At 42.0% G+C, this 27,486-nt stretch overlaps 1 protein-coding gene across 18 annotated transcripts in view; it reads right to left on the bottom strand.

Annotated features, from left to right (window-relative positions):
* LOC149443234 (neurexin-2-like) overlaps window positions 1–27,486 on the bottom strand; it is a 2,355,461-nt gene that overhangs the window by 1,025,843 nt on the left and 1,302,132 nt on the right. For 13 of the 18 annotated variants that reach the window (XM_089655720.1, XM_089655731.1, XM_089655727.1 and 10 more), the window contains 2 exons: window positions 12,068–12,094; window positions 7,517–7,636 (listed from right to left, as the gene is read on the bottom strand). In XM_089655720.1, the coding sequence (XP_089511846.1) occupies window positions 7,517–7,636; window positions 12,068–12,094 (147 nt within the window). The remainder of the gene's footprint in view (window positions 1–7,516; window positions 7,637–12,067; window positions 12,095–27,486) is intronic. The other 5 variants (XM_089655723.1, XM_089655736.1, XM_089655738.1 and 2 more) reach the window with 1 other exon arrangement.

Raw genomic sequence — 27,486 nt, 5'->3', positions numbered from 1 at the left:
TGGACTCTCCAGCTTTAGTAAATAAACCCCATAGAGTCTGCTTTAACTCTAACGGCTCGTTCACACTTGGCTGTTTTACCAACGCTTGCCAAACGCCCCTATAGCGTTTGGCAAGCGTTGGTCCGGCGTTTGCGGAGCGTTTTTTAACGCTCGGCAAACGCTCCACAAACGCCGCATGCACGGTTTAGCGGAGGTTGCTAGGCATTGGCCGAGCGTTAATAACGGCCCACAAACGCCTATAATGTAGTTTGAGTGGTGTTACCGCTCCGGTTTCAATGCCTCCTGACTCGACCAGAGGCGTCCGTTTTGCCGCGATGCGACGCAAACGCTCCCGTTAGAACAGCACCATGTGCTGTAATGTGCAGAATTGGCAGAGGCGTTTGGGAAGCGGTAAAAACGCTTCCCAAACGCCTCTCTGCCTCCTGCACACAACGCTAGTGTGAGCGTAGCCTTAGAAGTGCTGCCCAGTGCCTGTGTCCAGACCCACATCCATCATTGGATGACATTCCTTTGTCCACAGCATCCTCCATTGATGCAGCCTACACACATCTTCTGCTGAGTTCTCTGAGGAAGCCTGTAAGAAGCTCTCTTGTGAAGGCAGAGAGCAGGGGGGGAGAAACTCCTCCTACCCCCTTTGTAGTGTATTAACATGAAGGCTCATGCTGGTCTTGTCTGCAGCAGAGCCTGTCACTTACAGAAGAAGGGGAGTGGCAACACTTTTTTTGCTTATTTAGAGTTTATTCTGCTCAGAAGAGCAGGGAGGATTTTATCTAATCATTTGTATGATTAGATTGATTTGCGTTTTTCAGGTTTACAAACACTTTAACCACTTCCTGTCCATCCTGTCATGTTTCACATGACTGTCGCATGTCTTTAAGTGTTCTTTGTAGTTTGTCTCTGCTCTTCCCCTTCCTTTGGTTTAGTTCATGCTGTATAGATAGCATGATCCTTTGACTTTTATACAGACAGCAAAATAGTGCTAGGATATATACACAATTGCACAAGACAGTTCTACGTGTATGTCGGCAACAGAGTGGAACGCATAAGGAAGTTCTCTATGCCTGAACAATGGCACTATGTTACCATTAGCCTCAACCCTGCTGACCGTGGCAGTCGTGTAGTACCTACTACTGCATTTCTGGACACATCTTGGCTATATCCACCATGAAAGAAGGTTCTGCACACCTTTACTTCAGGTCTATAAAGGAACTAGTACTACTTTTGCCCAAAGAGGAAGACAAGTTATCAACTTCATTTAAAGGGAGGTAAGAATTCCTGGTGCATGTTGCTGCCTTCCCCTCTGAATGTGGATTTCCATGTCTCAGCCTGGACTTTCGAGACCAGAATCTGCAAGTATTATGCTAAATGTTTGCATTGTTTTCCTTTGTTCTTCCTTTCCTTCTTGTTTTGCAGATGTTCGTGGAAAGAATCTTCATTACTTATATTGGACTTGGACTAAAGTTTGTTATAATAGAAATCAAGCAAAAATGCAGTAAGAGAGAAGGAGAAATTATTGCTTTTACAGCCTTTATGGGTGTAAAAGAAGTCAGTGAACAAAAAAAATCTTTATCACCCCCCACAAGTAGTACAGTGTCACTGTACTGCTAGGGTGACAGTATGTTAAAAAAAAAAATATAAAAAAAAATAACATTTTGAAAAATTATAATTTTTGGTTATAAACTAATGTGGGTTATTTTATTTTTTTTACTAAACAGATAACTGAATACATTTTGGCCAAGATTTATGAAGAAAGATTATTTATTTGCAAAATTTTATAAAAAAAACTATTTTTTTCAAAATTTTGGGACTTTTTCATTTATATAGCAAAAAAAAAAATCCCAGTGGTGAATAAAGTTTTATCTGTCTCAAAAAAATGCTAAAATTCTTATGCGTACAGTGTTGCATGACCGCGCAATTGTCATTCAGTATGATAGCACTGAAAGCTGAAAATTGGCCTAGACAGGAAGGAGGTAAAAGTGTCGACTAGAAGTGGTTATGGTAAAAAAAAAACCCTTAGGCTTTAGAACCAGGCCCCTTTTTGCTACTTGGCGCTGCACTAATTCAACTGATAATTGCGCGGTCATGCAATGCTGCACCCAAACGAAATTTACGTCCTTTTTTTCACACAAATAGAGCTTTCTTTCAGTGGTATTTGATCACCTGTGCGCTTTTTTATTTTTCACGCTATAAACAAAAAAAGGCCAAAAAAGTTTGAAGAAAAACAATATTTTTTACTTTCAGCTATAAAAAATATATAGTAAACTCAAAGTTGGTTATAAATTTAGGCCAAAATGTATTCTGCTACATGTTTTTGGTAATAAAAATCCCAATAAGTGTATATTGATTGCTTTGTGTGAAAGTTATAGCGTCTACAAACTATGGTATAGATACTGCAATTTATGCCCTTTTTTTGCTATACAGCGCTGCGCTAGTTTAACATACAATTGCGCGCTCATGCAATAAGGTACATAAATGAAATTTACATCCTTTTTTTCCCACAAATTGAGCTTTCTTTCGGTGGTATTTGATCACCTGTGCATTTTTTATTTTTTGCGCTATAAAAAAAGGCTGACACTTTTGAGGAAAAAACCAATATTTTGGACTTTTTGCTATAAAACATTTCCAGTAAAAAAAATAAAAAATCAAATTTAGTCATAAATGTCTGCCAAAATGCATTCTGCGACATGTCTTTGCTAAAAAAAAACCCCAATACGTGTAAATTAATTGGTTTACGTGAAAGTTATAGCGTTTACAAATGGCGGGAAAGATACTGGGATTTTTAGGGTTTTTTTATACTAATAATGGCGGCGATCAGCGACTTATGGCGGCGATCAGCGACTTATGGCGGGACTGCGGAACTGCGACGGACATTCTGATATTGGGGGGGGGTACTGACTTGAGGTCACTGACATCCCCAGTGACACCAATACAGTGATCAGTGCAAAAAAAACACTGACACTGTACTAATGGCACTAGGGAGGAAGGGGTTAACTTTATTTTTCAGGGAAGGGTTATCTGTGTGAGGGGGAGTGTTTTACTAGGGGGCGGGGGTGTGTGCTGGATAGGGACAGGCTGATCGGGAGAGAAACTCTTCTGTCCCGATCAGCTTGTCCTCGAGCTGTCAGGGAAGTGACAGAAAGCACAGCTACTGCAGCTGTGCTCTCTGTCACTGATTGCCGCCGATTGCCGGGAGATAGCCGGTAAGGACCGGCTGTGACCCGGCGACTGACATCCGCGGCTGTAATCGGCGGGACAGGTAGGGTGGCGGCACGACTCGCGCGCCCCCTACCTGTTTACAAAACACACGTTTTGTGCCGCCCTGCCGCCGTATTTATACATGGGCTGGGCGGCATGTGGTTAAACATGTCTATTTACATTTTCAGACAGTATACACTGCATTACTGTTCTCTGTGGAACATGTTATATTCCTGTTTTTACTGTATCTTGTACTTTATACAGTTTTAGGCACTGTTCCTTTACTCTGTTTGGTATATGTTACTTTCCATGTCCATCTGGTTTTGTAATTCTTTTTCATACAATACTTTAATAAACATTGATTGAACACAGATTCAGCATATTCGCCAACATTTACTTTACAAAGTAACCATTTACTTTTCTAGTGAATAGCTTTGATCATACCCAGTGTTATGAACATTGGTAATGCCCCATGATATCATGAGATTTTCTCACATAACTTCAAAATATACTTTTCACATCTATGTTTAATAAATGTAATCTTCACACCTTGGTTCTTGCTAACCAAAGGCTAATTACCAGTCACAATTTTTTCTAAATTATTGAGAAAGTACACATATTGTTGCCAAGGCATTGCACTGTCTGACAGCTGCAGCCATGGCCGGGTCGAAGAAGGGGCAAGTGTCCCGGGTGCTGTGTTGAGGGGGGAGCACTGGTAATTGGCAGGAGTAGCTGAAGTGTCACTCCTATCAGACTGAGCAGCAACTAGTAGCTGCTGCTGGAGAGAGAATTTGGCTTTCTATTTTCTCCAGCTTGTAGGGGAAGACATGTGCTGGCACTGGGTGTGGTACTGCTGAGGAGTGAGGACAAACTGCTCTTCCACATGACTAGAGAGGGGGCAGGTGAAGCTGCCTTCATTGCAGGTGAAAGCAGTGTGTGTGATCTGTGCGTACAAGGGGGAAGGGGCAATTCAGCCAGACTTCCCCTCTCCTCTTTGACCTCCTTAGCCTTCACTCTCTTACCCTAGGTCAGTGTTTCTCAACTCCAGTCCTCATGGACCCCCAACAGGTCATGTTTTCAGGATTTCCCTCAGATGAAACAGCTGTGGTAATTACTAAAGCAGTGAAACTGATCAAATCACCTGTGCAAAATAATGGAAATCCTGAAAACATGACCTGTTGGGGGTCCATGAGGACTGGAGTTGAGAAACACTGCCCTAGGTTGACATTTGTGCACTGCAGGAAAGTATGCAAAATTAAGTGTGTTCCTGCAATGCAAAAAAACACAGCCTTTTTGTAGGTGTGCGGTTGTGCCAAAAAATTCTTAAGGGTACCCCAACGCACCTTGCTTTTGCATGCATTTTAGTGCAGTGTGATTTTTAAAAGTGCACTTTTATGCTTAGGGCAGCCCATAAATCGGCTGCATTATATGTACTGCACAAAGCGTGCCTGCTCCATCACATCTGCAAAAGTGTGAATGGAGCCTTCGGGCTACTTTACACTTGCAGTAGCCCTCTGAAGAGTTATTTGCATTTGATTGATTTTCAGAAGGCATTTGAGGGTGGGGATATCACCTCTTGTTTCAACTCCTTAAAATCCTACAAAACTGCATTGCATGATTTTGCATCTCAGCCCCATTTACTTGTAGGGGTTTTGTTCAGTGGATGGTACTGCCCGTCAAAAGTGATGGGGATCATTTGTGCTGCACATGTGTATATTCTCATTCTGCTGCCTTTGCAGCTCAAGGGGCAGTTGGGAGATAATAAAAACACAGACCAACTTCCTGCTTTTACCACCCCCCCCAACTGCAAAAGTAAACAAAGCCTCAGAGGCTCGTTCACATAGGTGGATAGGAGGGCAGCAAAAGCAAACAGTTGAGCAGGGTTTTGTACTGCCTCCCCAACCACCCACCTGAACAAGGAGATGCGACTGCTCATGGCTGTACATATGTTTGGCTGGATGCTTTATTTTGCAGCCATGGAAACACTTAAAGGAATGGTGGTCACAATGCAGCTGCATGCAATGCATACAACTGCCCACCTTCCCTTCCCTCTTTCATCTAGCTGACAGTTCTCCTCAAAGTGACATCAGTGATGCAGCAGCAATTTTTGTCCACTGACACCAATGCAGCACCATTATTCCTTTTAGCAACACCACTGACCCAGGAACATTTTTTCCTCCCAGTGACACAAACGACACAGGGACATTTTTTCTTTGCCACTGTTAGCACCTTACTTGTGCACAGATTTTAAATTCTTCAGTTTGCTGCAGTGTTAATTATTAATACTGTGGCACATGCCACAAATATATACATTTTGCTCCATGTCTTCTCCACTTAGGGGGGAAGGTGCAGTTTGCCATCTTCGTCCTTAGCGCTGGATAACACTGTCCTGGCACTGGCTGCAGAGGCAGAAGAAAGTGCAGCTGCACTGAAGATGGAGTGTCCGGATGGACAATCCTATCTCAGTGAGTCTACACGTGGCGCATACCCCAAATTCTTGTACCTGTTTACAACATATACATGAATCTTTCACCCACACCAACATTTATCTTGTCAAGGCATGTAAAAATTCTAAAGGGTTATTATGAATTCCCCTAATTGTGAGTTATAGAACCCTGGACTTTGGTAATTGTTGTGACCCCATACAGTTTTATTTGGAATCCCTGCATTAGATTGGATGTAAAGCTGGCCACACACATTAAATGTTCTTGCATGGCAAGACCACTTACTGTTATCTCACATATATTCTTATTATTATAGCCAAATTTACCACCCTTTACCACCCTAACTCCTCCCACAGTTTTTACACTACATAGACAGTAATATACCGAAACATGCGGATTGTTCCTGATTGGTGTGCTGTTACTTTGTGGAACGTTTCGCCGAATGGTTCACAAAATATCGGCATTTATGTGGTGAAATTGGTCCGATAGTAATGAATGGCGGAATGTTCAAAACTAGAGTGGGAGCTGACAAAAGCTAGAGTGTGAAATGAAAAATCAGGACATGATTTCTAAACTGCCATCACTCCCTCATTTTCAAGCCCACCTACACAAATCTTATATCAAAACGTTCAGCTATCCCTGCTGCCACTAAAAATGTCCATGGCTAAGCCATAGTCCTGATAGTTTTCACAATATGACCATTTGTTTGCAACTCACGCCGCCCATTGACATTCATTGAAACTCCACTCTAGCCACCTCAAATTTGAAGGGCAATTTCTAAACTGCAACTGTGCCTTCATTTGTAATATTTCAGAGACATACTATGCATCAAAATGTAGGTCTGGGTCTTGTGATTCTCACAATATAAAGCTCTTAGGTGTAGGATTTATAATTTTTAAACTACAACTGTTTGAATATGGCAACCACCAGTGAAGTAAGCAAGTTGGAGCAGTTTGTTTTTAACCGCTCTTCACTGCCCTTGCTGTAGAGTGAGTTGCCATAGGAACCCAGGTGTGTGAGCAGGCAGCAGAGTGACAAAAGCTAGAGTGTGAGCTGAAAAATAAAAGTTGAAATGCATTTCTCACTCTATCAAGCTTGCCATGTGCACTTTTTAAATTTGATCAATCAATTGGTTAGTGTAATGTTTACTATCTTTACTCACTCCAAACAGTTACTCTGCCCACTCCATAAAGTTACTCTGCCCAGTCCAACCTTTTCACAGTTACTCCAGCCACTCCAACCACACAATAGTTACTCAAGCCACTATACCCAGTTACTCCTCCCACTCCAGTTGTAGACTACTAGTGGAGGAAAGAACACTTCACACAATTTCTCCAGAAATTGTAGCTTTTCTAGTTGATTATACAATCTTCTTTAAGTCTACCATCATGTGGTGCAAGGGTCTAGTGGTAATATTGAAATAGATTCTTTAGATTTGCCCTCATATTACATAGTTTTGGTTCAAGTAAGGGAAGTTGTACAATTAGACTGTATAGTATATGGCCAGCTATAGGGTTAGTAGCTACTGTGTACTGATGGGATATAAATAAAACATTATTTAGGTAGTCTAAATAACTGTTAGTAAATCTAAAGGAGACATTAATATGTTTGTGTTAGTGCACAATACTTGAAATGCTAATTTATAGCTAGTCATTAAGCATTTAATAACAGTAACAAAACATTTTTGAAACAAAGGTCAACCTGATCAGTTTTCAGAAAAAGAAGGGGTTAAAAACTGCAAATGTTCCAATTGAGAATCCTTGTAAGTTAATTAAAAGCCAATACTTCCAGGCTGTATTTATAGCATGCTTAGTCAAAGTCTTACATCTTTTTTCAGGTTACACCACAAGTATTTTGTTAAAATAGGAAAATAATACCTTCTACTGTGACATTGTCCACGCTGAGCTGCAGATATTTTCCTCTGCGTAGTACTCTAACTGTGTGCCATTCATTATCATTAAGCTTTTGACCTGCGTACAAAGTCTCTGGGCCCTTACCTGCAAAGAGTAAAGCAGTAGTGAAGTCAGAGTCTACATCAAGATTAAAAGATGCTTTTATCTCTACCTATAAGTCCCAGCATCTACTAAATAATAATATGAAGAATCTGGTAGATGATTCTATGTTTTTATATATTGTCTTACTACTATCTATCTATCCTAGTCAGAGATTGGTAACTAAGGATTCAAGAAAAGTTCAAATCATGTTATTGTAAAAGTAGTAATGATAATATTGCATTTTGCTATTGTTTCAGGCAACTATTTTGACTTGTTCTAAACAACTTTTTTATATTTCTTGAAATAAACCATCTACAGAGAATGCTTTTTGAAAAAGGTGGAAACTATTTTGACTAATATTTCTAATTTTGATCTGCAATCACTTTGTAATTAGAATGTTGTAATGGACATTTAATTAATTTAATATGCATTACATTTTTTATTGAAATTTGAGTTACATATATTCTCAGCATATAATTTCATGATCTGCAGACTGTATTTTGGTAACTATTCAGCTTTGATAATCATCATACTAGTTCGCTTTTTTAAAAAAATTTAATATAACCTGGCTTTGATAACATTAGAGATTCAAAATTTGACTTTAATGATAATGATAAGATTTAAGATATAATTTTGGTTTTAACAGAGGAATTCCACACAGAATTGAACAGTAACAGAGAGAGAGTGAGAGGTAAAAAGCAGAACAGGCTGGCAACATTTTGCAGGGATTTGTTCTTTTAACCCTTTAGGTATCTCCACAGTGAGCGGGGACTGCAGTTCCCTTGTGGTAACTCAATGACTGGGATCAGTTGTAACCAAATTAAACCAGTGTTAACAATAATTGTAGAATTTTCCAAGTACTACAAATGGTATCTAAACAAATAGTAAAATATTTTATAGCTATACTTCATCCATAAATTCAAATGCTGGTGTATTGTTTAATATGACATACTTAAGGCATAATCCTGTAACCCCATCAGCAGTCTAAGGTACAACACATTATTTTATACACGTATCCAGATTCCTTGGTGTCATCTGGTGATGGGGATGGCCTCTTATTACCCTATTGGGGAAGGCTAAGTACTGCTGTTTGCAAGTAGAGCATGCTATGAATATAATACTGACTTTAATACATATAATCTGGGGAGTGATAGCATCATTGTGGTCCTTGTAATACTTGCCCTTGGTCCTGCTTGGCTAGGTCTTCACATGCACAGAAGTGTAGTGGATGTTTTTTTTTTACATGGTTACTACTAAAGTAAGATCATTTAACCTAAATATGATTTTTTGCTATGAGAATGTACTGTAAGATAACATAACTATAACTGTCACTTCTGTATTTGTAGAGTGTTGCCCTCTAACACTCCTGATAAAGTTGACCACAGTACTTGTGAAATGCATCAGTGTTAGCCCGTTAACATAGAGGGATACATGCATAACTAGTGAGTTCTATATTAGGCTGCTGGTTGGGAGACGGGGGGCTTCCTCAACTATAAGATATTAAACTTTACAACAGCCTTTGATTTTATCAAAATCAGTTGGATGATTTCCTGCTTCTGCTGACACATGCAAGATTTTAGATTTAGTAATTAACCTCTTCTCTACACTGCTACTAGAGATGATCTCTCTGATTGCAGATATCTGGCACATCCTGCTGCACAGGAGGTCTGGGTACAGCCTTGAAGTGATCTTTGGGAGCTGGGTTCCATGTAGTTTGCTTTCCAGACTATTCTGCTTCAAAAATTATCTGTGCAACACTTTCCACTTCCAGAGCTTCTGGCATTACCTCAGTGCTTGCCCTTTTTCTTAAGAACTACATTGTGAGTTGGCCAGTCAGGCCTTTAAAATTCCCTATTTCCCACTGATTCCACCACAGAGTGGAATTATTGCTGTGGGACTCAGCGCTGATTTAATTCACTGGGTGGGGCATTACACTCTGTACTCTCTTTCCGACTATACAACATTGAAGATTGCATCTCCCTGCTGCTCCTGCTTTGCAGAGAGACATGAGGAACTTCAATCTTCAATCCAGTCCTGTTTTCTGCCTACAGTGACTTTGGTGACCTCTTGCCATCTGACTCAACTACTACAGCTGTCTGAGTTTTGTGCATACCTGAGGACTTGTCTTGTACTCTGAGCCTTACTTACAGCCACATGGTCATAACATGTGTGATTCCAGACAGAAGGGGCAGTCCCTGCTGTACTGGGTGTCCCCAGCTCACTCATGCAGGCCACCAATTGCAGCCTGGAATCATGTTTTTCATCTTTGGAGTCTTCCTTAGGTCCTTAAGGTGAGGTCTGCACATTCAGCTGTGGTTTTTACAGCAGTCATTCAAGAAATTATGGCCCAAATCACCCAGTTACTTGTGAACTCTGACCACACAAGCATGCTCCAGTGCCTTCCCCTGCAGAATCTCTATCTGATCTAAATGTTCCCAGTGCACCTGCTGATCCAAGACTTTATCTAGAGGCATTGTGAGCACCCTGACAAGATATTTGATTCCCCCCCCCCCCCAAGCACTTATTAGCCTTGTACCTGGTTAAAGAGGACTTTGTAAAAAGTTGTCTGTTCCCACTGTGGATGGATGCAGCTGGTTTAGGGATCCAGCTGACAAGCTCTGCTTTTAAAAGTTTTGGTTCTGATGGTGGCCTCCTTAAAGGCAGTCCCATTTGCCCAGATTCTCTCCAGACCTATGTAATGCAACATTCTGTCATCATGGGACAAGCTAGACCTGGTCTTGGACAGACTAATTTGTTTGGCATGGGGGACCAGGCTGTACCTAGTTTAGTGCCTCAGGAATTCAACAGTGGAATTGGAAAAGGTCCTTCCTTCCCATCTTTTGGAAGAGCTTCATGATGAATGCCAACTGAGGAGGAGTCCTGGACACTCTGCTGGTGCAGAGGAATTGGTTGTTGTCAGAGCGGCCATGTTTCCCATACATCATATAGGATTTTTAGGTGATTTGGCTGTTTTTGAATGATGCCACAATGGTGTTAACATGGACCATAAAGGAGAAACAAAAGAGGTAACGCGTATCCTGTCCTGGGCAGACCTTCATGTTCCAGCCTTGTCTACAGTGTGCATCAAATGTGCGGACAACTGGCAAGCAGCAATCCTCAGCCAGCAACATCTAGACCCAGGGAGTGGACTCTACTCCCAGAGGTATTCCAGGACCTGTGTCACAGGTGGGGAAATGCAGATATGGAACTTCTGGTGTCCAGGTTCAACAAGCTAAAGGAGCTTGTCTCCAGGTACAGGGATCCTATAAAGCAAGCAGTGGAAGCTCTGTTGACACTGTGAGGTCAGTATATCCTGATCTATGCATTTCCTTTCCTGAAACTTTTCCTTTGTCTGCTTACAGGATTGAGATGGAGGACATTCCAGTTATTGCCATTGCTTTGGATTGGCCTAAGTAAATTTGACACTCAGACCTAGAAAAACTCCTGGCGGATGCTTGGTGGGCTCTACCAGATTGTCCAGATCTTCTGTCTCAAGGACGGTTTTAAGGTTTCTTCAGGTGGCACTTTTGAGCTGCAAGCAGTCCCCAGTTTTCTGTAGTTTTCTTGGGCCTGTTAGCATTTCTTTTCTGTGCTGCCCGCCACTCAGTTGGACTGCTTTTGGACACTCAAGGGGAAAGACTGCAAATGTCGCTCAATAAACAAACCATAAAATTATTTTCTGGGGAGAAATTGAGGGTCACAGGTCTTACACCTCTGTGTTTATGATAATTCTTTCAGTATGAATTTGCTACAAAACTGAGGCACTATGGTAGTAGGCCTGTAATTTTCAATATAACCCTGAAGCTGAAAGACTTCCTGTGTCCCTCAACAGGCTCCAAGGAAAGGATTTTACAATAAGCACAAAAATCCTATTTAATAATTTTTTGTTAAGTCCTTTAAACAAATTTCCTCACACCTTTTAAGTAATCTTCTCATTGCCATGAGTTGTCTTGGTCCTGATTTACAACTAGATTTATGGATTTGTAGTGGACTATTACAGTTCATACATATCTGCATTCTGTAATAGTCTCAGTACAGGAAAAGTGCATATATTGCAAACTGACACTTTAGTAAATCTGCTCAACAGTTGCCAGCCATTTGAGAGAGACAGAGAAAGAAGAATGCCAGAAAACGACAAAAATATTGTTAACTGTTATTTTTACGAACTTTGCTTAAACACAAATGATTTGTATCTGTGTGTTAAGGCTAAAACAAAATTAATAGCACAATGTCATCGAAATGACACAGTTAAAACAAACAAAATGTAAGAGTTGAGGAGTATAAGGAGAGAATCAAGAAGGGGACAGAGAGAATTCAATTTACAAAACAATAGATAGAATTGAGAGAAAGATAGCAAATAAAGTTGACAAGTAAATAGGAAAACAGGTTCAGTAGAAAGCGCAAGTAAGAGCAAAGATACAGCTTGAGACTTACTGGGCCCGCACACTATCCGAATACAGTCTGAGGGGAGAGAAAAAGACAGCTTGGATTATCCTTCAGATGCTTCTGCAGACTGAACAATTCAGCACCCACATGTTCCAGGGACGCACATGTGTCTCAGGAGCCATTTCATATTCTAGTCTAGCACATACTGATTATGTACCAGTCTGTCAACTAACAAATTGTTAAAAATAAGCACCTTAGGTACATTAAGTACAATAAATTGGTATTTAAGTTTAAAATTTACTGATAGTTTATACGCAAACACTATGATCAATTATTTATTTAGTCATTGCTTTTTTATGGTTTTCATATCATGAATATTTGTAATAATTAATGAATGCCAAGATTTAGTTTATACACTGTAATGAAATGGCCACCTTGCAAACTACAGCCATACAGCCAGACAAGAAAGTGAGTGGTCCCAATGTTTAGTCCTCTAAGCTTATTGCATTGGTTGATAGGTTAGGTTGTGCCATGTGCTGTTCCTGTTATGTACAAATCAACCACAAAGCCTAGAGGGGAACCATATATACCACTTCTATGTTCTTCAGATACATCCCTGTCCTCCTACTCATAGGAGTAACATGGGTTGCTCTTGGGCTGATAGCTGTTGTCACCACATGTCGTCAACCGCTACGGAAAAGGGGATGTGGACAAAACAGAGGCAGACCAGATCTCACACTCTTTCTTATAGAAGAAGGAATAGTATGAAACGACAAATATTGCCTTATATAATGAAGATGAAACAAAGATTTGTCAGTTCTTCACATAATCTGTGCTATATTAAAAACCCTTAAAGAAACATCCTGATTTTTATAACATGATGGTTAAAGCATGTCTGTAATGCTAATGCAAGGTTATCAAAACAAGTGCAACATGTTCATGATGCAACAAAACATAACTAGTGTAAAAATAGTTTGAGTCTTTCATCTATGTGAGCCAAAATGTTTAGCCTTGCACTTTCTCTTCCCGCTGAAAAACTTTTAGATACATTTGTGTTAATAGAGAAGCAAACAAAATATGTAAATGATTAGCACCCTGACTTATTAACTATGAAGGTGACAGATTTTTTGTTATATGATATAAACATATAACATACTGTATATACAAAAAGAGTGCAGCGTTAAAAATAGCCAAAGACAAATAAATATATATTATGAATTGGTATGGATGAATATCCTTTCTCTGGTCCAAATGCATATGCATATGCTAGAAATTTGTATTAATGTGCATAAAGAAGCCAAGGAAAGATGGAAAAATCTCCAAAAGGCATCAAATTACAGATTAGACATTCTTATAATATGTCAACAAAAGTTAGATTTTATTTCCATCATTTACACTTTCAAAATAACAGAAAACAAAAAAATGGCGTCTGCAAAAGTTTGGGCACCCTGCAGAATTTATAGCATGCACTGCCCCCTTTGCAAAGCTGAGACCTGCCAGTGTCATGGATTGTTCTCAATCATCGTCTGGGAAGACCAGGTGATGTCAATCTCAAAGGTTTTAAATGCCCAGACTCATCTGACCTTGCCCCAACAATCAGCACCATGGGTTCTTCTAAGCAGTTGTCTAGAAAACTGAAACTGAAAATAGTGGACGCTCACAAAGCTGGAGAAGGCTATAAGAAGATAGCAAAGCGTTTTCAGATGTCAATATCCTCTGTTCGGAATGTAATTAAGAAATTGCAGTCATCAGGAACAGTGGAAGTTAAAGCAACATCTGGAAGACCAAGAAAAATATCAGACAGAACAGCTCGCAGGATTGTGAGAAAAACAATTCAAGACCCACGTTTAACTGCACGATCCCTCCAGAAAGATCTGGCAGACACTGGAGTTGTGGTACACTATTCCACTATAAAGAGATACTTGTACAAATATGGTCTTCATGGAAGAGTCATCAGAAGAAAACCTCTTCTACGTCCTCACCACAAAAATCATCGTTTGAACTTTGCAAATGAACATATAGACAAGCCTGATGCATTTTGGAAACAAGTTCTGTGGACCGATGAGGTTAAAATTGAACTTTTTGGCCGGAATGAGCAAAGGTACGTTTGGAGAAGAAGGGGCACAGAATTTAATGAAAAGAACCTCTGTCCAACAGTTAAGCATGGGGTTGGATCAATCATGCTTTGGGGTTGTGTTGCAGCCAGTGGCACAGGGAACATCTCACGAGTAGAAGGAAAAATGGATTCAATAAAATTTCAGCAAATTTTGGATGGCAACTTGATGCCATCTGTGAAAAAGCTGAAGTTAAAGAGAGGATGGCTTCTACAAATGGATAATGATCCTAAACACACCTCGAAATCCACGGGGGATTACATCAAGAGGCGTAAACTGAAGGTTTTGCCATGGCCTTCACAATCTCCTGACCTCAACATAATTGAAAATCTATGGATAGACCTTAAAAGAGCAGTGCGTGACAGACAGCCCAGAAATCTCAAAGAACTGGAAGACTTTTGTAAGGAAGAATGGGCAAAGATACCTCAAACAAGAATTGAAAGACTCTTGGCTGGCTACAAAAAGCATTTACAAGCTTTAATACTTGCCAAAGGGGGCAGTACAAGATATTAACTCTGCAGGGTGCCCAAACTTTTGCAGACGCCATTTTTTTGTTTTCTGTTATTTTGAAAGTGTAAATGATGGAAATAAAATCTAACTTTTGTTGACATATTATAAGAATGTCTAATCTGTAATTTGATGCCTTTTGGAGTTTTTCCATCTTTCCTTGGCTTCTTTATGCACATTAATACAAATTTTTAGCTGGGGTGCCCAAACTTTCGATCCCCACTGTGTGTGTGTATATATATATATATATATATATATATATATATATATATATATATATATATATATATATATATATATATATATGAGTGCGCATTACTTTCACCATTATTGCACGGATACCGGACCCTAGAGTCACCAGAGCACAAGAGTCACTTTATCTGGATCACATTATCATTTGCACTTTTTATATATATATATATATATATATATATGTACATATGCATTTTGACCGGAGAAGGGATATTCATCCATACCAATTCATAATATATATTTGTCTTTGGTTATTTTTAGCGCTGCACTCTTTTTGTATATATTGATGTTTTAGGGTGATATTGGTTACCTTTTTGTGCATAGCAGCTTTTATTTATATCAAGGCGCTTACACTTCTATTTTACATATAACATACTGTATATAATATACTAACCATTTACTAATCTTTCCACTTGAAGTATTGTACAATATTAAAAATGTTATTCAAACAAAAGTATAACACCACGTAACACTTTGTTTTGCAGCCAGTGTTTAGCGTTTTGCACACAATTTCTTGCATCACTTGTCTGCTGAAAAAGGACAAGTTAGTTATATCAGTGTTACCTAACCTTTTTTTTCGTCAAGGCACCCTTTAAAATTAATTTAATCATTTTGAGGCACCCCCTTTTAAAATGTAAAATATTAACATGCCCCAGTGCTGATAGAGAAGGGTGGAGGGGTGCCCAATGTCTTCCTTATCAATTAATGATGTCAGTGGTTGTTAGGAAGCTGACAGCTGTTTTGCACAGTGCTTAAGGTTGTAATGGTTGCACAATGAAACCTGTGGCTTTGTGTAACAAAAAAGCAGGCTTGATCTACTCATTGGCATGCATACAATTTTTACAGCCACATGGTCAATTTTGTGGCAAATTTTAGGCATTTTGCCAAGACGCCCCTGAAGAACGCAGAAGGCATCCTGGTTGACAAAGAGTTATATTATATAATTAAGATTAATATAATACATTATCTAGCCCCTCTCTTACTAATCATAACTTAAAAGAAACCTCTGCTTGGAGAAAACCAGTGGCCCCTATTGCTAACAGATCCTTTTCAAATTAAACACTGCAGAAAACAAACAAGCCAACAAGTCTGATAACACATAGTGGCCATCATAGCCCTCTACAAATACATCTATGTAAAGGGCTTGCTTGCCCTGTAGCCCTGGGCTACAAAAGCAAATACTAGAAAAAAAGGGAGAGAGAGGTAAGAGTAGCCAGTTTCAAAAAAGCTTGGTTTGATTCATATTCTTCTTTTAACTCTACAGTGGTTTCAGCACTTTCCAGATCCCTGGTCTGCAACAAGTGTGCAACCAGTTTTCACTGGCTGCATACTTGTTACAGATAAGTGACCAACAAAGTAAAGTCTGTACAATATTATGATTCAAAAGGAGCCCAGCCAAAGCAGCCCTATTTCCATCAGCATATCCTTTGAGAGTATGCTTATAATGGTTATTCATATACTAGTTATGAGAAATGGTAAGTAAATCAGTTGAATATGAATTTTTATTTATCTATGTATGCTTGTATATAAAGAGTACAGTGGGTCTGGACTTTATTACTCTGAAATGTCCACTCCATGCCTGACAGACCAGATTTGTCTGAAGGGTTTTAGAAAAACAAATATTTGACAGCAATTTCAGTAATTAATAATTACGTTTATACAATTATACCACTCAGTCAAGCTTTCACCAGTAGCAGCAAGCACAACGACAAATATATGTAGAAAATTACATTTTAAAACATACTAGTGATAAACAAAATTATGTCACAAAGGTGTTAAGTTCAGTTCAGAGAATGGGTTTCCCTGAATTAAAATTAGACAATTTCAAACTTTAAATGTAAAATTGATGTAGGCACGTTATAAAGTACATTAGTAAATAACAGTTTTTGAGCAGAAAACAAGAAAAATACTATTTATGCCATTCCAAAGCAAAATTGATGTGATATAGAGATAAGACACAAGGCAAATTCCTTGTGAACCAAATCAAGTTCACCTGCAGGATAAATATACAAAGCATATGAGTTTAATGCATTTGCTGTGAAAATGTGGGTACTAGTAAAGGATCCTTCTATCTAAAACCTGTCTGTGCATCCTTCTGAAGTGTGAGGGTCCCATTACCCCAGGAAAGGTGATCTCAAAGTGTGAAATTATCACACATGTTCTCAGAAGAACCTAAAATTCTAGTCAGTCTGTAAATGAGAGTGTGTAATGCAGGCGTTGATTCAAGCTACATCAGTGCAGCAAGATCAACAAGTGGAAATAATGATGGTGTTGTATGACCGGGTTGGTGCAGTTACAGAGGCCCAGTGCCATGGCAAAGATAGAATAGGATGTGGCTCCAGTACCTGTGGTACGCAAGGTAGTATGTGAAAGTCATTTCCTGCAATAAATGACAACAGCATTTGATGTGGAAGCCCCATTTTCAAGAATTGCTGCTCAAGTAGGATGGTAGAAAGTGCAGCGAGCAGGGATTATTGCACCTTATAAAAGCTCTGCCCACTGCACTTTCTATCATTCTTCTTGGGAAGCAATGAAACTCAAAAAGGCCTAATTTTAACAGGAACTCAGTGTTACAATGGACTAAAAGAAGCTTTAGGCAGAGATCCCTGAATGTTTGGGTCACCCTTGCAGTCTCGGCTTAATGAATGCATTGATGGGTATATAAGGCTGAAAGACCCTTGAGGTACCAGATGTATGATCACCAAAACGTGGTTCCAACCCAGGGTCTTGTCTGCTCCTGAGGTAGAAAAGCAGGTTGTTATGAACTGCTCTCTGCAAGCACTACCTGCCACTCTGAGAAAGAGGGTAAGCCAGGGAGACCCCAAAAATAGCAGACCTGCAGGTTGACATGGCTGAGATATATACTGCGTCCGAGGACCTGCTGACTTCACCGCACCCTAAATGTTCTGTTTTGCAGAAATAGATCCTGGAGTTCCCAGTAAAAAAAGAGTTAAGTGACTGCAGGCCTCAGACCTGAAGACTGGCTGAATGGGTCAGAAAGGTTCATGATGCCTTACAGAGTACTGAGCACTGGGGCATAAAATGCTTTTATTGCTATGGGTGATAACATGTTGCTGCTACAAGTTCCATGTTGAACCACTGCAGTGTGATGCTACTTTTCTTAAAAAAATGCATCCTTTGCTCAGGTGGTACGTACTGATGCATGACAGGAGAGTCTTAGGCGAAAAATATGTTTTACTCAGTTGATGAAAAGACAGCTAAAACTTTACTCGAATTAGGTAGTGTTGTAACCTTGTAACAAAAAGGCAACACAGTGCTTAATACTCAACATAAACATTAGTCACCATATGTGAATAAAAAATCCAATAAAATAATATGCAAGAATAAATATAAAAGTCCACAGTCCCAAATGTAATAAGTGACTTAGAAAATGTTTTCTTCATAATGAAGTGCAAATATTTCACTGCATAAAGTCTACTCAGCCCTCGAAATTTCCACTCGCCTGCTCACATTGGGCATGTAGAAATAAGGTGGAAGCAAGCAGCGCTGGGACTAGGGGTGTGTGGGAGGGGCGGCGGTGGGGGGGTGGTGAGAAGCAGTGATCTTCTGTATGTCTTTCAATTAAGCAGTTGAAAGCCACAGGAGGGAGAGGAGGAGAAGCGTCCAGCTGCTTCACTGAAAGACATACAGGAGATCGCTACTTGTTACCGTCTGCACAGCTGCACTGATCATCCTTGAATGTTCCATTTCTTTCTGGGTCCCCCAGCTGTGTGCTCTTCAGTGCCCAGCCCCTACCCCCCATCCTCCGCACCAATAGGATAAGAAGGGAGAGAGGCTGGATCTGCTCTGCCTCTCCCTGTGCTAGTCCACACTCCAGTCCGTGCAGCTTCAGAGGATGTGTGGGAGGGAAATTTTACACAGACCAGCCAGTAGTTCTGATGCTTTTGACGGAGCATGTAAGTCCAATCTCCCTTACTTCCACCAACCCCTCACTACCTTCCTTCCTTCCACCCACCCTCCCTCCCTTCTTTCCACTCACCCCTCCCTTCCTTCCTTCCACCCATCTCTCCCTTCCTTCCTTCCACCCACCCCTCCCTTCTTTCGAACCACCCCTCCCTTCCTTCCACCCACCTCTTCCTTCCACCCACCTCTCCCTTCTTTCCTCCCACCTACCCTTTTCTTCCTTCCACCCTCCCACCCCTCCATTCCTTCCTTCCACCTTTTCCTTCCTTCCTTCCACCCCTCCCTTCCTCTCTTCCTTCCACCCAGACCTCACTTCCTTCCTTCCACCAACTCCTCCCTTCCCTCCGATCCTTCCTTCCACCCTCCTTTCCTTCCTTCCACCCCTTCCTTCCCTCCGATCCTTCCTTCCACCCTCCTTTCCTTCCTTCCACCCCTTCCTTCCTTTCTTCCACCCACCCCTCCCTTCCTTTCTTCCGTCCACCCCTTCCTTCTTTTTACCCCTCCCTTCCTTCCTTCCCTCCACCCCTCCCTTCTTTCCTTTCTTCCACCCCTCCCTTCTTTTGTTCCTTCCACCCACCCTCCCTTCCTTTCTTACACCCACCCTTCCCTTCCATCCACCCACCTCTCCCTTCTTTCTTTCCACCCCTCCCTCCTTTCCTGCCTTCCTTCCTTCCTTCCACCCCTCCCTCCTTTCCTGCCTTCCTTCCTTCCACCCCTCCCACCCTTCCTCCCTCTTCTTTCCACCCCTCCCACCCTCCCTTCCCTGCGTGTTTAGGGGTGGAATTAAGGGCGGAGCAGGGTAGGGGTTGGGTGGGGCGATTAACTCTTAAGTCCTGGCTAGTAGCTCAGGACTTGAAACTTTGCACCCTGTAGTGACTACATCTCTGTGTGCCATCTTATATTCAATAAAACACGCTTACCAGAATATTTACTCTCTTGCTTAGAGAAATCAAAATGCACTTGTGTGTAAGGGATCCTGCTTTGAACGGTATGATCTTCTTGTATGGGTCTCTGTTAATCATAACTCCGTCTCTCTGCTCTATCACACTTTCCAGCACAGACCGTGGCCTTCTAAATCAGGAGGTCACCTGACTGCTTACAAGGAGATTTTTTAACTTATATTGGTTGATGCGTTATTTACACACCTTGAAGCACAATTTCTTTTTTTAATCCATGCTAGTGTTGTAACCTTCATCAAAGCGAATTTCATCAGTCCTTGTAAGTACCAGACTAGCACTACTGAGGTCAATTGCCTACACCCATGACTACCAGAGTTCTATGGTTAAAACTGATACCCTGTGCATCTTCGCTACACATTCCATTGGTATAATCCCCTCAATACTTCATAAAGCTATCATAAGGGATTTTCCGCACTTTCATAAAATGTAGGAAAATAAGAGGATACAAAAGTGCACTTCTAAATCTGCAAAAAGATCCAGGAAATATCTGACTTCCACTGGGGGGGGGGGGATCAGGAAGTAATTTTTCCCCCAGTGGAACAAATTGGATCATGCTTTATTGGGGTTTTGCCTTCCTCTGAGTCAACTGTGGATGTTATATGTGTATATGCACATTTTCTATTGTGTATGTCTCAGTTGGTTGAACTAGAAGGACTTGTGTCTCTTTTTCAACCTGACTAACCATGTAACTATGTAAGCAGTGTAATGTTCCCTTAAAAAAAAACTGCTTTAACCATTTTGATGAATAACATCGAAGGGGAAACTTTTAGTGTATCTGATAAAGGAGTTAGACCCGTCCTTATTTCAGTAAGGCTAGGAATCAGGAGGAGGATTCTAGGGTTGTGTGATTGGTGAGTGGCAGCTGGAGGAGCTAATGCCAGAGACTGTGTGATTCAGTGAGCAGGAGTAGAAGAGAATGTCAGGATCTGTATAATTAGTGAGTGGGAGTAGAAGGGGAAGACGCTGGGGGCCATGTGATCAGTGAGCAAGAGCAGGAGGAGGGGACAGCTGGGGGCCATGTGATTAGAGAGTGGGAGCAAGAGAAGAGGATGCTGGAGTCCGTGTGATCAGTGAGCGGGAGCAAAAGGAGCAGACGCCGAGGGTTGTGAGCAGGAAGAGAGGAAGCCGGGGGCTATGTGATCAATGAGCAGGGAGAGGACGCCGGGGGTCCGTGTGATCAGTGAGTGGGAGTAGGAGGAGGAAACGCTATGGACCATGTAATCAGTGAGCGGAAGTAGGAGAGGATATGGGGTCCTGTGTGAAAAGTAAATGCGAACAGGAGGAGTGGATGCCAGAAGTTATGTGATCAGTGAGCATGAAGAGAGGAATTGGGTGCCATGTGATCAGCGAGCAAAAAGAGAGGAAGCCAGGGGCTGTGTAATCAGTGAGCGGGAGCAGGAGAAAGCCAGGGGCTGTATGATCAGTGAGTGGAAGCAGAAGGAGAAGATGCTGGGGGTCATGTGATCAGTTAGTAGAAGCAGGAGAGGATCTTGGGGGCCATGTTATCAGTGAACGGGAGTAGGAGGAGAGGATGATGAGGCTCATGTGATCAGTGAGTGGGAGGAAGAGGAGCAGACACCAGAGGCCATGTAATCAGTGAGCAGGAGAGGACACTTGGGGATATGTGATCAGTGAGTTATATGGAGGTGCAGACACCAGAGAATGGTAGTTGCCAGGACAGGATGGGGGGGGGGGGGGGGTCAGGAGGGCAGCTGCCCTGGGCACCGTGGTATAATGTGAGGTGGGGGAGCCACACTGAGAGTTTCTGCTGCCACAAGCTGACAGGAGTAGTGACAGTAACATCACTACTTCTATCAGCTTAGCACTGGACAAACAAGCAAAATTTGGAAAGGGGAAGAGAGGTGGGAGTAGGTTCGGGCTGTGCTCTCTCACTCCTACAGCTATTCCATCCTGCCACTGCTGTGCTCCTGAATCGGGACTGTTAGATCAAGACTGTTCAGGGTTTGCTTACCCAACCCCTATCTTCAGGGGTTCATCTTCGCTGTATCACAAGGATGGGTAGGTAGAAGGAGAGGGGTGTGTTTGAATGTCAGGAGTGATTTTCTAGTGAATATCAGGGATGACTAGAAATGACTGATGAGAGAGCAGGGGAGAAGGTGGAATCCTTGTGGCTGGAGCTTAAAAGGGAAGAACACATGGTGGCTGTATACTGCAAGCCTTCTAACCCAAAGAATGAAGAATCCATCTTTTTTTTTCTTGATCAAATATATTTATATAAATATTTTTATATGTGTAAGGAGGAATGCTGCGGATTGTGATGTAAATGGGAACACTGAAGTCTGTGATGTAAAGGAGAACACTGGGAACTGTGATGTAAAGGGGAACTCTGATGTAAGGGGGTCTCTGGTCACCAGAGCCCCCTCTTGCACAAGAGTTCCCAGAGTTCCCCTTACCGCAGAGTCCTCCTTTACATCAGCGCAAGGGGGACCTCTGCGGACCCGATGTAAAGGGGAACTCTGATGTAAGGGAGACATTTCAGACCATGATGTAAAGGCGAGCTCTAATGTAAAGTGGTCTCTGGTCACCAAAGCCCCCCCCCCCCCGACAACCCAGCAGTGGGGCATCAGAGTCCCGCCCAATCACTGCAAGCCTCGATTCACCAATAGAGCTATTTGATCAGCTGCTGGAGACCAGGAGCTGGAGGAGATAGGGGGAGGGATCTGTGTGCTGCACATGTCTGTTACCTGACCCACCTGGCAACATCTGTTTTGGCCCCATCTGCGCTAAGTTCACAAGCATCTAAAAAAAAAAACCAAAACTCATGCAGACAGGCACCCCTTTCGGAAGGGTGCCTGTAGGCACATGCATACAGTGTCTATTGGGAAATCCGGCCCAGCTCATCTAATTCTCGTCAATTATTGAATGTCTTACAGGGCAATTTCATGTGTCAGTTGGTGGATGCACCATTTAGAAATAATGTTCTAAGATAAAAAATTGCCTTACTACTGCGCTTCCTTAAGTAAGAGGGCTGCTAATAACACACCTCAACCGGAGTGGATAAGGTTCTCTCAATAACACTACAATCAGATTTTTCTCTCTCCCTCAGTGAAAGCTCAAGATTAATTGTTTCAGAACTCAAATAATACAGTACAAACCCTCAATTGACCAATAACCCAATCTGATAACAGTGGCATTCCTATGGGGGTGCCGGCAGCACCTGGGTGACACACAGTGGCTCCTCCTCCACCCACCGACCAGCTGGGAAAGTCTTTAACCCAAACTGATACCAGTGGTTTTGCTATGGGGGTGCAAACGGCACCCTGGTGACACCCAGCGGCTCCTCCTTCGCCCACCGCCTAGCTGGGAAAGTCTGTAACCCAATCTGATAACAGTGGAATTGCTATGGGAGTGCTCCTCCACGCACCACTCAGCTGGGAAAGTCTTTAGCTGGGAGCTGGTGCACAATTCGAAGCTGTCAGTTTGTGTCATGGTAAGCCGCACCCTAACATAGAGACATTATTACTAGCTACTCCTGAAGTTTGCCGAAAGCTCCCGGAAGCCACCGAGCCATGGTGACTCAAAGAAGTTTGACAAGAAGTGGTTTAACCCTACACTGCATAAGGGGTTCTTTACTGTTAGAGCAGTAAGTATGTAGAACTCCCTTCCAAAGTTGGTGGTGTCAAAGGGGAGTGTCAGTCATTAAAAAAAAACATTTTGCAAATGCAATAACATCTTAGAGAACACAATGTACAGGAATATGGGAAATGGTAATGACATACACCCATACACACATGCTGAACTGGATGGACTGGTATCTTTATTCAATCTTACTAAGTATGTAACCTCTCTAAAGGGTACAGTCTCCTCAATGCCAGAAGCAAACATAGCAGAAACCTTATCAGGGCCCCAAAAAATGAGACAGAGTTCCTTATAAAGAATAGCAATTTTTTTCTCTGTGGTACCTGGACTAATTGCAGTTGTAGAGCATGATATTATTACTGATAATAATATAAATGTAAAGCCGTGTAAAATACCTAAAGCTAGGTGGGAAGTAGTCACATAAAATAAAAAAAGGCTAGAGTTCAGAGTGATGAAGGAATTCCACAGTGACTGGTCAAGTCCAATGGTATCCATTTTGAAGCCAGATGGATACGTTAGATTTTGAAATGACTTTAGAAAATTTAATAGAATGTTGAAATTTGATGCTAACCTGATGCCATGGGTGAATGAACTTATCAACTGATGGGGATCTATAAACTTTAGAATTGGCAAAAGGCTACTGGTAATTACCTTTTGCTGAAATTGCTAAAAAAAAAAAAAAGACAGTGTTCCCTACCCCAGAGGGGTAATTTCAATATAGGAGGCTGTGTTTTGGCTTACACAGGGCTCCTGCCTCAATCCAGAGAATGATTAATACCACTTTAAGACCTCCTTGCCAATATGCAGCAGCCTATTTGGATGATATAGTCATTCATAGCCCTAATTGGAAGATGTAATAAAAGCAAACGGCACAGAAAAAAAAGGTAAAAAAAGTTAACAGTGATGTTTATAAAATATAAAACAATATGTTTGTCACGTCAAGGTAAGTACCCTTAGGCAAAAGAAGTGTTTACAGATCAAAGTTTGGAAATAACTGTTGTGCTATAAGACTATAAGGCTATAATGTAAAGCCATTAACGGCAACAATCATTAAAGAAAAAAAAGAAAAAACCCTGAAGGGAAGGACACTGTGGACTTTAACTGGCGACTTTAAGGATGAACAAACTAAAAAGTACTTTTACAGTCATTAGTCACAGAAGATTCACAGATAGTTTTTTACTTTTTAGTTTGTTTGTCCTTATGTACCAGTTATAGTCCCTCCCTTTTTTTATGCATACGTATGTAACTAGAAATGCTGTTACTGGGCTAAGCTGATTTTATAAGATATTATTCCTGGCAAAATTGCCAGAATGCAGTTTCTTTTTTTTTGCCATAAGTTGGGGCTTCTATGGACTTGATTTTTATCAAGCATGGAACACTGAATGCTGGGAGATGTAGTTTGAGCTATGAGTGGTGCTATTACCACTGCAGGCAAGTAAACTACAGGAACCAGGAACCAGGAGGCAGGAGGAGTGATTTAAATAGACAAGCCCTTGAAAGAGCGGGGGCAGTTTGGAGATCACCACCAATGAGTGAAAAAGGGAAGGACCTGTTAGAGAAAAAGCTTTGGAGGCGGGTTGATGACTGTGTGCTGGATCAATGGCGAGGCCTGCAAGTTCCAGAGAACTGTTCAAGTAGCTGCAGACTGCTGGAGCCAGAGAGCATGTGCAGCTAGTTGTTGTTGTCAAATCCCACACAGAAATCTGTCATTCGTGTCAATGGACACCCGGAGCATAGTATCCACATCAGCTGCTTGCTACTGCTGTCACACAGCAGTCTTTTGTCCAGACCCAAGATGCCGAAAGACTGCTGTGTAACAGCAGTATCAAGTAGATGATCTGGATCAGCTGGTCATTGACTCATTAGTGACCTCTTTGTTAATTTTGTACACATCCCTTGGGAAGACTTATCTTTTACCTTTGATGTTACTTCAATACTAGCCAGAGTCTATGCCCCAGAACCATGACCCCTTTTTCTGGCCCCTCCCACTTCAGTATTCCAAGGAACCCATTGTTTTCCTAAAACTATTTCACTGTGTAGTGAAAGAAGTGAGTGCAGAAATACCCCATGTCACATTTCTTTCATTACTTACACCAATGTCTCCAAAGGGCCCTAATAAGGGCAGAAGAACATTTTTAAATTTTAGGACTGTGCATAGTTCACAAATTGTTGAACACAGTACTTAGTATATCGTCATATCTCTTTACAAAGGTCTAGACTTAGCTCCATTCCATTCCAAAAGCCCATTATGCCCTAGCTGTGTTGGTACCTATTCTGTTGCTTTTTTCAGCTCACATAGGGAGGAGATCTATAGTTTTGGTTTTATGTGGTGTGCTAAAGTAAATCCTCAGCATGTTGTTCATTCTGCTAAATTCATAGCTGTTGTACATTGTCTACCTAATAATTACAGTACTTGACAATATACTCTGCTATTGCTGCTAGGTCTTGAGTCTCATTTCATGGTGACCCTAAGGTATTAACAAAAATTATTACTTTTTTTTTAACTAATGTGTATACCCAAGGTGTCAGTGGTGCTAAAGTATTTGCCAAGGTCCAGGTAAGAACATAGGACCCAGCATAACCAGTGGCTACATACATAATCAGGATGTGGTGCTGTTCTATATTTCTTCCACTATATATTGGATTATTTGCAATAATCAATATATAATCAATCTTTATATTCTCTTGGCCAGCAAGGGTTGCCGAGTTCACATAAGGATTAATTATATATTGATTCAGTGAAGTTGAGAGCTCATGCATGTGCTGAGATACAGGATCTAAGGAATCACCTGGTGGTCACATGAGCACCCTGGGCGTAGCATTAGGACTCTCAGGGGTCACAATTGTGACCCCGCTCATTCTCCAGGGGGGTCCATGCTGTCTCCCTGTCACTATCACAGGCAAAGCAGAATCCGGAGCAAAGCAGAAGCTCTGAGCTTTTGGCTCCATTTTCAAGTCCTAAGCCAGAGAGTAGTGGAGGAAGGATGGGGTGAGGCCAGCCATGCTGGATGGGAAAGTGTCAATGATGAGAACCATGCGGGGAAGGACACTGAGCTGTCACTGGGCTGAGTGAGGGAGGAAGAGGAGAGCACCGTCCAGGAGCTGGTACTGCTGTCATTGGGGAGGTAAAAAGATACCGGTCCGGTCGGATCCGTGCGGAGAACAGACACCCCTCCCCATAACTCATGCTGACACTCACACAAAAATTCTCACAAAATCCCATAACACCTCCTGAGGGGCCCCTGAGGGACTGTGGGCTCCAGAGGCTTTAGATTTTGCTGTGACAGTTTGAGCAGGATGAGCAGAGGGTGAGCTGGATTGGGGAATCTGTCATTGTCAGCATGGGGGGGAATAATGTGACATTACCAGGATGGTGGGGGGGAGGGGATCAGTAATTCCCTGGGGGTGGGGCCATGTGTCATTACAGGAGGAGGGCACCTGAAGATGGGGGTCATCTGTCATTTCCTTGTGAGGGAAAAGGGGGTAATCTGTCATTACCTGGTGGGGGGGTTCATCTGTCATTATCTGGTGGGGAGAGGGGGGGTCATTTGTCATTACCCGAGGGGGGTCATCTGTCTTTACCTGGTGGGGGAGGCGGGTCATCTGTCATTACCTGGTGGGGGAGAGGGGGGTCATCTGTCATTACCTGGTGGGGGAGAGGGGGGGTCATCTGTCATTACCTGGTGGCGAAGGGCGGGTCATCTGTCCTTACCTGGTGGGGGAGGAGGGTCATCTGTCATTACCTGGTGGGGGAGGGGGGTCATTGGTCATTACCTTGGGGGAGGGGTCATTTGTCATTACCCGGTAGGGGATGGGTCATTTGTCATTACCCAGGGGAGGGGTCATCTGTCATTACCTGGTGGGAAAGGGGGGGGTCATCTGTCAATACCTGGTGTTGGAGGGGGGCTGTCATTACCTGGTGGGGGGTAGGAGGTCCTTTGTCATTACCTGGTGGAAGGGAAGGGTCATCCGTCAGTACCTAGTGGTGGTGGTGGTGGGTGGGGGGTATCCATCGCCTGTCATTACTTGGTGGGGGGACATGTGTCATTACCAAGAGGGGAAGTCATCTGTCTTTAGAGGAGGAGTGGTTCAACTATGATTGGCTGAAGTG

The sequence above is a fragment of the Staurois parvus genome, unplaced genomic scaffold (assembly GCF_062004578.1).
Source record: "Staurois parvus isolate SC_StPar_1 unplaced genomic scaffold, SC_StPar_1.0 ptg000866l, whole genome shotgun sequence".
Classification (NCBI taxonomy): domain Eukaryota; kingdom Metazoa; phylum Chordata; class Amphibia; order Anura; family Ranidae; genus Staurois; species Staurois parvus.
Note: the sequence above shows the minus strand (reverse complement) of the source record. Positions and strands in the feature narration are given on the sequence as shown.